The sequence below is a fragment of the Hemitrygon akajei genome, chromosome 2 (genome assembly GCF_048418815.1).
Source record: "Hemitrygon akajei chromosome 2, sHemAka1.3, whole genome shotgun sequence".
Lineage (NCBI taxonomy): Eukaryota > Metazoa > Chordata > Chondrichthyes > Myliobatiformes > Dasyatidae > Hemitrygon > Hemitrygon akajei.
In genome coordinates, this window is record NC_133125.1 from 131,811,127 (window position 1) to 131,824,275 (window position 13,149).

The 13,149-nt window shown below is 40.1% G+C and overlaps 1 protein-coding gene across 5 annotated transcripts in view; it reads right to left on the minus strand.

The window, feature by feature from the left end:
• LOC140715673 (progesterone-induced-blocking factor 1-like) overlaps positions 1–13,149 on the minus strand; it is a 282,888-nt gene that overhangs the window by 230,332 nt on the left and 39,407 nt on the right. For all 5 annotated transcript variants that reach the window (XM_073028043.1, XM_073028051.1, XM_073028064.1 and 2 more), the window contains 2 exons: positions 10,930–11,111; positions 4,627–4,752 (listed from right to left, as the gene is read on the minus strand). In XM_073028043.1, coding sequence (XP_072884144.1) covers positions 4,627–4,752; positions 10,930–11,111 — 308 coding nt within the window. The remainder of the gene's footprint in view (positions 1–4,626; positions 4,753–10,929; positions 11,112–13,149) is intronic.

Here is a 13,149-nt window from a genome sequence, read left to right on the forward strand (position 1 = left end):
CCTTGAGTTCCTGGTGGTCACCAGTGGCAAAAGCTCTGTCTCGTGTGTTAAATGCAGTGCACACAGAACTGTTGAGCCAAGGTTTCTGATTTAGATAGACCCTGACCGAAATGAGAAAAGGATGCATTGGTGCTAAAACAGAGGATAAAATTTGCAAGCAAGTAAACACAGTTACTGAATCTTGCAGGCAGATGGAGCTGAAAAAGTTCAAAAATAAATAAAAAGGCGATTGACAAATCTAAGTTTAAGATTGGGAAAATTAGAAGCCAATATATGACACCAGGAACGTGCTTGCAGGTGAAAAGACAGGGAACCACTTACACTTAGCTTAGGAGAATGATGGCACCTAACAGTGACTCCTTTGCTTGCATCTTCAGAAACAACTCTATTTCTATTTTTAATACCTCTAATGTTCCCTTTCAGGGTTCTTTTGAAGACCCTGACCTGGAGTTACACACTGACTTCGGTTCTTTGCAGAAATGGGACCCGCTCTTGGGGTCTCACAACAAGCCGCTATTCGATATGCCAAGGACGTGGCCTAGAAGACTAGCGCGTCTTCAGGGTTCCAGGGTTTCATGGCTCTGGAAGCAGGCAGACTGGAGGTCGGTGCAGCTGCAGGAAATTGATGTGTCGTGGGAGACAGAAGAGCGAAAGCAGCAAAATGCATACATTTCTCTGACATCAAATGTACCTTTGAAACTTACGAAACATTTACACTATGCCTTATGGATGCCCCTAATCATTTCACAGACAAGGAAATGGTCTTGCAAATGGATATACTGTAATATATGACATGTAGCAGCCAACATGCATATAACAAAGTCATACATTTGCTCAGCACGGAAACAGATTCATCAACCCGGCACGTCTATGCCAACTTGTTCATCCATGTACGAGAAATGCATTTGCCTGCATTAGGATTATCATCTTCTATCTCCTGCCTGTTTAAGTAGTTATCAGATATTTAGAGAAGGGTATGTTAAAATACTTCAGAAACATTGTGCATGTATCTGAATACACCACCTCTTCTGACCTGTGACAGTACGGTCCAGATATCAACCACTCAGCGTAAAACAGGTTACCACTCAGATCCCTTTAAAACTCCATCATCTCATTTTAAACCATTTCCCTTTTGTTTTAGATAGCCTCACCATGGGGAAAAGAGATTTTGGCTATCTGCTCTATCAATGTCTCTCACAATTTTAAATGCTTCTATCTGGACATCCCTTAGTCTCACAAAGGACTAAGAAGTGTGTCGTTTTAATAATGTCTGTTGCAGGATAAATAATGACCTCTTGAGAAAATCTTCACTGGATAGGGCATGGGTAGCATGAACTGGTTGAAATTTAGAGCAGATGATTATACTAGATAATAAAATATTAAGATAATCAAGTCTAGATGTGAAAGGAGTACTTGCACAAAGATTTCAATAGTGGGTATACTGAGGCAGAGCAAAGATTGGAACTTTTTGAAACTTGGGAAAGATGCACGATTAAGGTTTTTTGAGGCAACATTTAAGTTCCTTGTGCCTGATTTAATTTTATATATTCACCAGCAAGTATTATGCAGAAAGATTTTCACAGTACATTGAGACCGTGACACAAACACTCAGCAATTAGTGGCATTTTAAAAACACCATTGATATGAAATTCTAAGCATTTTTTCTTTCCCCATGAATCCTCACTGATCCTTGAGGTATGAAAATTTTCTTCATGTCCTTAAATTCATTTACTTATAAATGTGTTACAATTTTCCAAATTAAAAATTCAATGCAGCACTGTGAATAAAATAATGTGGATGTCCAGAATAGACACTTGAGAGAGAAAAAAAAATTAACCTCCATAACTTAATTTGAAGTACTATACTTTAGCTACATCCTTTTATTTTTAAATTATTATAAACATTTCTGAAATTCCTAAAATGATACTTCATAAACACTGTGCATGTATCTGGATGCACCACCTCCTCTGACAGTACATTCGAGATATCAACCACTCTGTGTAAAAAAAAAGGTTTACCACTTAGATTCCTTTAAAACCCCTTCAAAGTCAAACTGAATGGTTAACTGGATTATACAACTACAAAAGTGTTGGGGACACTAGAGTGCAAATGCTGGAATCTGAAGCAAAAAGAAAATCAAACTGCTGGGGAACTCAGCAGGTCGAGTAGCATTTACGGGGAAAAGGAACTGTCAATATTATCAATAAAATAATAAATTAATGTTTTTGCACAGCAGTAAAGGCTGACTTATACTTGTGCGTACGGGCTACGCAGCAGCCTACGCCGTAGCCCTGATTTTCACTTCTAAGTCGCTCTATGCCGTAGCGAGCATGCATTTGTGTGCGCCAAAACGCTAGTTGGTGGTGGGGTTTCTATGCCACTGTGTTGAGTTTCTTCATGAGAGACATGGACGAGGAAATGCATTTCGAACATTTTCACATGTCGGCAGATAGATTTGACGATCTGGTTCATCTATTTCGCATCGGTATACGCACAGCCTACAGACATGGTGGCGAAGAAGCAACTGGAAATGCGTAGGAGGAAATGCGATGCTACCAAGCGGGCCAAACACAGTTGTTGCAGTCTGCGTCACTGCGACGCATGAGTAACTTTTCTGGAGAGGTGCACGTCACTCTACTGCGTAGGGTCCGCGATACCTACGGCGTAGATGCGATCCACAAGTATAAATCAGCTTTAACCAACAGGTTTTGAAACTTGGGCCTCTGTACTTCCCTCTGCAACTGGATTCTTGATCTCCTCAATGGGACACCACAGTTATCATAATTGGTGATCATCTTCTTGCTGACAATCAATACAGTCACACCTCAAGGATGTGTGCTTAACCCACTGCTCTTCTCCCTCTACACTGCGAGTGTAAGGCTAGGCACAGCTAAAATGCCATCTATAAATTCACTGATGACACCACTGTGGTGAACCTCAGATGGGGAAAAGGACACACACAGGAGTGAAATAAATAGGCTGATTGAGTGGCATCACAACGATGCACTGAGTGCCAGCAAGACCAAAGTATTGACTGTGGACTGCAGGAAGAGGAAGTCGGGGCAACATACACCTGTCCTCATTGTGGGGTCAGCAGTGGAAAGGATGATCAGCTTTAAGTTCCTGGGCGTAATCATCTCAGAGGATCTATCCTGGGCCCACCATACTGATGGAATAACAAAGAAGGCATACCAGAGGGCTTCATTAGGAGTTTGAGGAGATTTTGCATGTCATCAAAACTAGCAAATTTCTACAGACACACCGTAGAGAGTATTCTGACTGGTTGTATTTCTAACTGGTATTGAGGGTCCAACGCACAGCTGCTGAGAGGTGTAGACTCAGTCAGCTCCAACATGAGCACAACCATCCCCCTCATTGAGAACAGCTTCAAAATGTTCAGAGGTGGCTTCCATCATTCCAAGTGGCTGGAGGAGGAGGTATGAAGTAAGAAGCTGGGAGGTGATAAGTGGAAAAGGCAAAGGGCTGGAGAAGGAGGAATCTGATAGGAGAGTGGATGATGCAAGAAAGGTTAGGAAGAGGGGCACTAGGGAAGATGATAATCAGGTGAGAAAAGGTAAAAGATCAGAGTGGGGAATGAAAAAGGAGGAAGGGAGAAGGGGAAAATTTACTGGAAATTGGAGAAATCGATGTTTATGCCATCAGTTTGGAGGCTACACAGATGGAATATGAGGTGTTGCTTCTCTAACCTGAGAGTTGCCTCATTGTGGCAGAAGAGGAGGCCAGGGACCAAGTCAAGTCAAGTCACCTTTATTGTCATTTCGACCAAAACTGCTGGTACAGTACATAGTAAAAATGAGACAATGTTTTTTCAGGACCATGGTGTTATATGACACTGTACTGACTGAACTACGTAAAACTAGACTGAACTACGTAAAAAAACACAGAAAAAAAAACTACACTAGACTACAGACCTACCCAGGACTGCATAAAGTGCACAGAACAGTGCAGGCATTACAATAAATAATAAACAGGACAATAGGGCAGTAAGGTGTCCGTCCAGGCTCTGGGTCTGACCAACACATGGGAACCAGAATGGGAATAGGAATTAAAATGGCTGGCCACTGGAAAATACTGCTTTTTGCAGATGAGGCTGAGGTGCTCGACAATGTGGTCCTTCAATCTATGTCGGGTCTCACCAATGCATCGGGAGCACCAGGTACAGTGGACAGCTCCAGCGGACAGCTCCAGCAGACTCACAGGTGAAATGTTGCTTCACCTGGAAGGACTGTTTGGGGCCCTAAATGGTAGTAAGTGGGGGGGGGGGGGGGAGGGAGAGAGAAAGAGGCAATTGGGAAGAGTAGTACTTGTGCAGCTTGCAGGGATAAGTGCCAGGAGGGATGAATTGACAAGGGAGTCATGGAGAAAGCGACTACAGAAAGTGGAGATGGTGGGGGTGGTGGAAGTAACTATGTCACTTTTCTATCTGTCAAATGCCTCTACAAGGAAATAGAGGTTTGTGTTTTATAATCACCCACATGACTTAGTGTTAGTGATTTTTTTTTTGCATCCAGAGAAGACAAGTTCAAGGAAATGAGAACTTCATTTGGAAATGGTCAGGATAACGGTCAATTCCTCCTTGCACACACTCTAAGGATAAGGACTTACCTGTTTTCCCTTTCATACATTTCCTTGGAGTTACTTCGAAGATGTTCAATTTCCTGGTCTGTTTTTATTCGAATCTGTTCCAATTCATGTCGAAGTTTGTCTTCATATTCATTTTTGTAATGGTCTCTTTAAAAGGAATTTCAAACATTTTAATATGCATGCCATAAAAACTATAGTCTCCTAATTTATATGACATGATGAATTAAGATTCTTAGAGCTATTAGATGCATCTCACTTGAGTAAAGTCCATTTCAAACTTGATTTTGAAGATGCGTACAAAATTTAAAGTTATTTCATTTTAATTTATCAAATAGAATTTTACTTGTTTCAACACCATTTAGTTTTTGTAGCATCAGTTTGAAAATTCCTGATCCACTATGATTCTTAGATCTATTATCTATAAATATGAGGGTGACAATGATCTTTTCCACTGCAACACATACAAAATGCTGGTGGAACGCAGCAGGCCAGGCAGCATCTATAGGCAGAAGCACTGTTGATAGTTTGGGCCGAGACCCTTCGTCAGGACTAACTGAAAAGAAAGATAGTGAGAGATTTAAAAGTAGGAGGGAGAGTGGGAAATGCAAAATGATAGGAGAAGACCAGAGGGGGTGGAGTGCTGGAAAGGTGATTGGCAAAAGGAATACAGAGCTGGAGAAGGGAAAGCATCATGGGATGGGAGGCCTAGGGAGAAAGAAAGGGGGAAGGGAGCACCAGAGGGAGATGGAGAATGGGCAGAAAGAGAGAAAAAAAACAAACAACTAAATATGTCAGGGATGGGGTAAAAAGGGATGGAGGGGCATTAATGGAAGTTAGAGAAGTCAATGTTCATGCCATCAGGTTGGAGGCTACACAGCCGGTATACAAGATGTTGTTCCTCCAACCTGAGTGTGGCTTCATCTTGACAGTAGAGGCAGCCATGGATAGACATAGCAGAATGGGAATGGGACGTGGAATTAAAATGTGTGGCGACTGGGAGATCCTGCTTTCTCTGGTGGACAGAGCGTAGGTGTTCAGCGAAACTGTCTCCCAGTCTGCACGGGTCTCACCAATATATAAAAGGCCACACTGGGAGCACCCGACGCAGTATACCACACCAGCCGACTCACAGGTGAAGTGTCGCCTCACCTGGAAGGACTGTCTGGGGCCACTTGGTGGTTGGGGCCAAGTCCATTCGTATATTTAAGGCAGAAGTTAATAGTTTGCTGATGGGTCAGGGCATCAAAGGACATAGCGAGAAGGCAAGTGTATAGGGTTGAGTAGGATCTGGGATCAGCCAAGATGGAATGGCAGAGCAGACTCGAAGGGCTGAATGGCCTAATCCTGCTCCTATGTCTCATGGTCTTATCTCCTAAACATGCAGCATGCTCCTACGACCTCCTACCTAGATCAACAAGGAGGACCATCCTCATTGACTCATTTATTTCTTTTATGCCTTGATTCTTTTTCCTCCTCTTGTCCAATCTCGTATCACTTACATCTCTGATGTCTTTACACTTTGATAGTTTCCTGGAACTAAGCAGCTCATCATTATCATGGATGTCCAATCCTCATGTTCCTCCATCCTACATCAGGATGGCCTGATGACTTTGCTATCCTTCTTTGAAATGAAGCCCAGACAGTGCCCTCCCCTACTTTGCCATACTGAAATCGCTTTCACATCAAAAATTTCTTTAATTCTCCACTCACTTTTTTGAAGCAGTGGTACAGCTTCCTTTATGGAATAAGCAGAATAATCTTTACTTCAGTTCTTACTCAGGGCCTTTCCCTCATCTCTATCTGGCACATTGATGATGCTGCTTCCTGCTCTCAATTAAGAACTCAAATATTCCTTTGATTTTGTTCTGGCTTCCACCTTGCACTCACTTTCATCTCTCACTCTTCCCTTCTTTTTAAGCAATCTCTCTATCTCCATTTTAAGAATGAGTAAACAGATAATATTCACTTGAAATCTACAGAATCTCAGTTATCTTGCTGACATCTCCTCTAAGCTGATTCCCTGTATGAACATGATTCCATTTTCCCATTTTCTCCAGCTGCAGTGCTTCCAAACTGTCTTCCTTTTTCCTTAATCTTGGTTTTCCCTTCACTACAGTAAGCAGGTACCTCAATCAATTCAGTTTTATTTTCTCTACTTCTGCATTCACCTCTCCCCATACCACTCCACTTTCTCCTCCGACACAGAGAAAAGGTAGTGTTCTTTTGTTGTTACCTTTCACCACATCTACCTCCTGTTATTTTTTTGCCACTGGATGTCACCACCAGTCTTTAGCAATCTACCTCTTTCAGCATTCCCAAAGGACCATTTGATCCATAGCTTCGTGGTTCACACTTACATCATTGTCAACACTCACCCCCACTTATCATGACACCACAGTAGATGCAATACCCAACTTTGTACATTTTCCTTTCCTATTAGCGAGAAACCAAACATGTTCAATCCAGCCAATTACTGCACACATTCTCACACATTCATCATCAATGTACTGCGTATGTTAATTCAAAATGGCTTATTTGTTTGTTAAAAGTAAAACTGCTTCTTTGTTATGCTAACTGGAGAGAGAGTGTTGTCTGGCTCAGCATTCTTGCCGTTTCTCGCAGTCTGTTTAGGTTTATAATTGCTGACAACGGGATTATATTCATTTGTTAACCAATGGGGTTGGATGTAATTTTTTCTTGTGGGTCTGGGAGTGGGGTTTTCGTGGTCTTTTGGGAGAGCAGGGAAGAAAACGCCGAAGAAGGTGGACGTGTGCCATACTGCTCGGTCGATCACCTAGGGTGGTCCCAGGTGCGAGGTCGTGGAGGTCGGAGGAAAGCGAAGGGTGATCGAACGGTTCGATGGTTGAGCTCCAACAATGTGCACTAAATTGACTGAACTTTGATAAGTTTGGCGTCTTTTACTTTACTTTCTTTTCCTTCATATACACTGTATTGTTAGTAATCATTTAGTTCTAGTAAAATCTTTAAAGTATATTCCATAACTGTATTTGGTATGAGTTTGATACTGTGTGTGCGACGCTGCATTAACTTGTGTTCTACAGCACCTGCGTATATGGGAGGCGGTGTTGGCAAGTGGCTGGAAGTTTCCCCTAGACATATACCAGCCTGTTGCGTAAGGGTTACATCAAAGTTTTAAAATCTGTCTATCAAGCAGCATTACTCATTATGTTTAGTCTATTCCGGACTTCATCACAGCTTTTGTCCAAGCATGTACAAGAGAGTGGATTACCCTTGACGCAAGGATGGCAATTGAGCAAGTGCTGCCCTGGTAAAGCTGAAGTCTATGTGTAAGGTATAAACCCAGTGGCTGGAACATAACTTGCACAAAGGAAAATGGTTATGGTCATCAGCGATCAATCATCCCAACCCCAAGAAAATATCTTAGCTGCAACTATTAATTTTCCCTTCAAATTAAGATCAGAAATGGGAACATTTGCTAATTGCTGCAAAATGTTCAATTCTATTCTCAACTCTTCAGCAAGTGAAACTGTTCTTGTCTGTATATGGCAAATCCAAGACAACATTAAGGCTTAGACTGATAAATTGCATTTAATGCCACAAAAGTGCTACACAACATCCATCTCCAGAGAACAAGAGAAGGTCTAACCAACGGCCTTAACATTTTCAGTGGCATTACCATTGCTGAGTCTTCCATCATCAATATCTGAGGCACAATTAGAAATTCAACTGGACAGCAAAATACTGTGGCTCATCTCCACTCTCCTCAAGAAATCTACAATCTTTAAGAGGTGGTGCCGTGCCGCCTCAATAAGACAGTATACATCAAGGACCCTTACAGTCCAAGACATGCGCTCTTCTCTAGAGGTGGTACAGGAGCCTAAAGACCCATATTCAAAGTTTTAGGAACACTTTTTCTCCTCTTGTCAGATTTCTGAATGGTCCATGAACCCTTGTTATTCCCCTTTTGCACTTTTTAATTTTGCAACAATTTTTATGCCTTGCGCTGTATTGCTGGACCAAAACAGCAAATTTTACAACATACGTCAGTGATAACAAACCAGGAACAAATCAGGATTCAATACTCTACACACGCTGGTTGGATCCAGCTCTTACAACACTCAACACCATCCAGGTTAAAGCAGCCCACTTCACTGGCACCTCATTCACTGGCCAAACATTTAGCTCTCCCACCGCCAGTGCACAGTGATTGCCGTCTATAAAATTTGCCACTGACATTAATCTGACATTCCTACCAAGCAAATCATTTGTACTTTTTTCACTTTAGCATATACCAATCAGTGCTCATGATATTGTCTCGCCTACAATAAGGACATCAGATGCATATTGGGTAAGATTCAGATGGAAACCTTCCATTCATTCTGCAAAGGTATCCTCAGCTTCGTTACTTCAGTTCACTTTAATTCCCAATCCCACTGAATTCTCTCTCACTGACCTTTCACACTGTTCCAATAAAACCAGTGTTCATTCTACCTGTTCTCCTTCTCTGCAATTTAAAATAAATGTACTGATTTCATAGCTTTGCTTAGTTCTGATGAAAAGTTATGCAAGATGGAAACATGTCCTCCAGCCCAACTCATCCATGCGAGTAATGATGTCCAAAAAGCTAGTACCATTTGGACACCTTTGGGCCATTTTCCTCGAAACCCTTCTAGCCATGCACTTAACCAAAAGCGTTTTGAATTTTGTTGTTGTACTTGCCTTTACTTTCTCCAGCAGCTCATTGCATGTACATACCACACTTTGCATAAAGAATTTGATCCTCCAGTCCTTCTCCCTCTCAATTCCCTCTAGTTGAACTAAAATCATTAAACTCAAATATTAATTTTATTTCTGCTACTGCTGTTGGAGTTGTATGTTTCTAATTGAGATTTCTAACATTTGCAGGCTTTTTTGATTGTCTATTTCCAATTCATAGGTGAACACTGTGACTGTGAAATATGTTTATTCAAAGGTCCATATTTATGAGCTTTAACACTGTTAAATATTAGGCACTGTACAAAAGCCAGTGTGCAATAATAAAATGCATAATTGTGGAAGGCACGCAATAAGGTAATTGACCACCTCCTGTGTTTGTGTTCTTGATAATCATCTTTTGCATAAAATTTGAATAATTGTAGTATTCACTAATATGGATGTATTTATTATGCTTTGGAGAAAAAAGTGTACAACCGAATAGGGAAAAAATATTAGGAATGCCAACAGTTTAGGCAAAAATATTAATTCTGAAAGGACTTCTTAAAGAAGAGAAAAAGGTCCAGGTAACACAAATCCTATTGCTCAATTTATATTTTGCAATTTGATGGAAGTCTTTATTATCAGTTCTTTTTTGCTACTATTTAAATTCTACATTATTTCCATATTTTATGTTGCTTCTCTGATCTTTTCTGAGGTCTAGAATGAATGAACTATATTTCCTCCAATTAATATCCACAGATGCTGCTTAACCCACTGAATTCCTCCAGCTTCTTGTTTGTGCTCTGCCATTAGAAGTGTCTTCCATAACATCAATCCATCTCCCTCTCTGGTCATTACTTTGAATTGATGTGATGTCTCACAAACTTAGTAGTTCATTTGACTCTCAAATTCAGTTCCCAGAATGATGATTTCTTGCCTTATGAAGCGTGTATTACAATACAAAAGAACATCAGGTCTATTGCCCATTAATTCTGTGCAGGCTTTACATATCAACTGCATTACCTCACTAATGTTCCCTGGAATCCATTCCTCCCACATTCTTATCAATTCCTCCCCTCCTTCAACCCAGATTCTACTCTTCATCTACACATCTCTGTAATGTGGGAAGATAACAAAGTGCCTAGTCCCATAGCGAGAATGTGCAACTTCCATATTGACCACACCACAGGTCACAAATGCAGACAGTGTAAGGCTGCAGCATTACTAGTTGTTCCATATACCTATTCTCCATCTCACACAGAAGAATGAGAAGTGATTCCAATGAGACATATAAGATTTTGAGAAAGAGTGACAGGGTTGACACTGAAGGACGTTTCCTCAGGGTGAAGTGCTTGAAGCAAAGAAGTCAATGTCAGAAATAAGGGGCCAACTGTTTAAAAATGAGATGAGGTGAGTAAATTGTTTTTGAGTAGATAAGATTAGTTTTTAACCTTAAGATGACTGTAGATGCTGAGACATAGAGCAGAGAAGATATAACATTCCAATGCACAGATTTGGAAACAAGTGACCAGAAAATTTACAACAATCTCACCTTTGTTTAATCAGATCATCAGTGCTAGATTGCACAAGACAAGGTAAGGAGATACATCTGTAGTGTTGTGTATAAGTAAAAACAAAACCACATACCTTGAAACCACATATTTTTCATACATTTCTTCTCTAGCTCGCTTTGCCTCCTCAAGATGAGTTTGGAGGCGTTCTATACGGTCCTCTTCATGAGCACACCGAATATTCAGTTCCATATTTTGACGATTCAAGTATTCTTTATCTTTTTGCAGCAAGCTAATCGATTGCTGCATTGCTGCTGCCTGAGTGAAACACAGAAAATAACTTTTCCTCAAGATCACTGAATTCTTAGTATTTTATTTAATTTGAACAGTTACCATAGGAGCAATAAGTTCCAAACCCAGGGATGGCAAACCAATGGTATGTGTGCCCAAGATAACATGCACATAAATTTTGTTGGCATGTGGCATGCAGTGCTCCCTTTGATTCTTTAAATCTCACCCATAATAAAAAAAACATAACAATTATCTTTAATGCCAAATAAAACAAAGAATGAGTTTTTACATTCCGAGAGCAGTGAGATGTTTTCACAGCAAACGTCTCATACAGGCTTGGCGCCAACGAGACTGTAGCGAAACACACAACATTGGACAATATGCTCTGAAATCCTCAGTTTGGTGTACACATCAGGATTTGGATAGTAAACAGATACAATAACTATTAGTTTAAAATTATATCACTTTCAATTGTCTTTTTAAAAGATTAAGAAGTTTTGAACAAGTTTTCTAAAATGCTTCATTTATTTCAATTTGTCTATGCTAAACTTTTATTGATAGTAAAACATAATCAAGCAATACAACTCATCCTTTTTCCTTAAACATGTTCACAATTATTATTCATCAGTGATAATTCCTATTCGGCATTACAATGGCACTCAGGAGAAATTTTTTAGAAGTTTATTGTCAATTTTGGCAGATGCTCTCATAATTGCCATCCCTTTCTATGGCTTGTTTGATGGTTCTGGGGCTGTATTCACTACAATTCAAAGAAATGGGAGAGTGACCTAATTGAAACCTAACGAATGGTGAAAGGCCTTGATAGAGAGGATGTTTTCTATGGTGGGAGAGTCTAAGGCTAGAGGACACCACAGAATTCCTTTAGAATGGAGATGAGGAGGAATTTATTTAGTCAGAGAGTAGTGGATCTGTGGAATTCTTTGCCACAGGCAGCTGTGGAGGCCAAGTCTTTATATGTATGTGAAAGGTAGAGGTTGACAGATTATTGATTGGTTAGGCCATGAAGATATATGGGGAGAAGGCAGGAGATTGGGGCTGAAAGGAAATTTGGATCAGCCATAATGGCAGAGCAGTCTCAATGGCCAAATGGCCTAATTCTACTCCAATATTTTATGTTTAAGATTAGTGTTCCACAAATACTTCAAATTCTTCAACAAATATTTAGTTATTAGTATTAACGTTTGCACTAAAAGTACTCTGTTCTTGATTATACTAGTGTTGTACCACTGTGGGCATAGACAATCAGGTTATGATTTACCATTTAAGTTAGTGTTGTGGTTCTTTCATTACCATAGTCCGGGACCATTTCCATTTCCCTCCATAGCTCAAACCAAACTAGAGTTTAATTTTGAATTACCAGTTCTTTTGGGTTTTTGATTGACATAGTGCCTATATTTGATTGCAGCCCATAATGTTTAAAATTTGCAAAATCCATTAACTTAACATTTTCCTAAAACACTTTAATCCCTGATACCCAGCAAATCCTTTTGCTCAGCCTTCAATGTTTGCAAATTTTGGAGGTTGTGAATACTTTTAGTTTTAAAACTTTGTAATTATTAATCATCATTCACTACATTTAAACCTTCTTCATTTTTTCCTTAGATATCTCAAATCAGAATCAGGTTTATTATCACTGGCATGTGACGTGAAATTTATTAACTTAGCAGCAGCAATTCAATGCAATACATAATCTAGAAAAAATAAAAATAATAAGTAAATCAATTACAGTATACATATATTGAATAGATTTAAAAAAACATGCAAAAAACAGAATTACTGTATATTAAGAAAGTGAGGTAGTGTCCAAGGATTCAATGTCCATTTAGGAATTGGCTGGTAGAGGGGAAGAAGCTGTTCCTGAATCGCTGAGTGTGTCTCTTTAGACTTCTGTACCTCCCACCCTGATGGTAACAGTGAGCAAAGGGCATGCCCTGGGTGCTGGAGATCCTTAATAATGGATGCTGCCTTTCTGAAACACCGCTCCCTGAAGACATCCTGGGTACTTTATAGGCTAGTAATGAAGATGGAGCTGACTAGATTTACA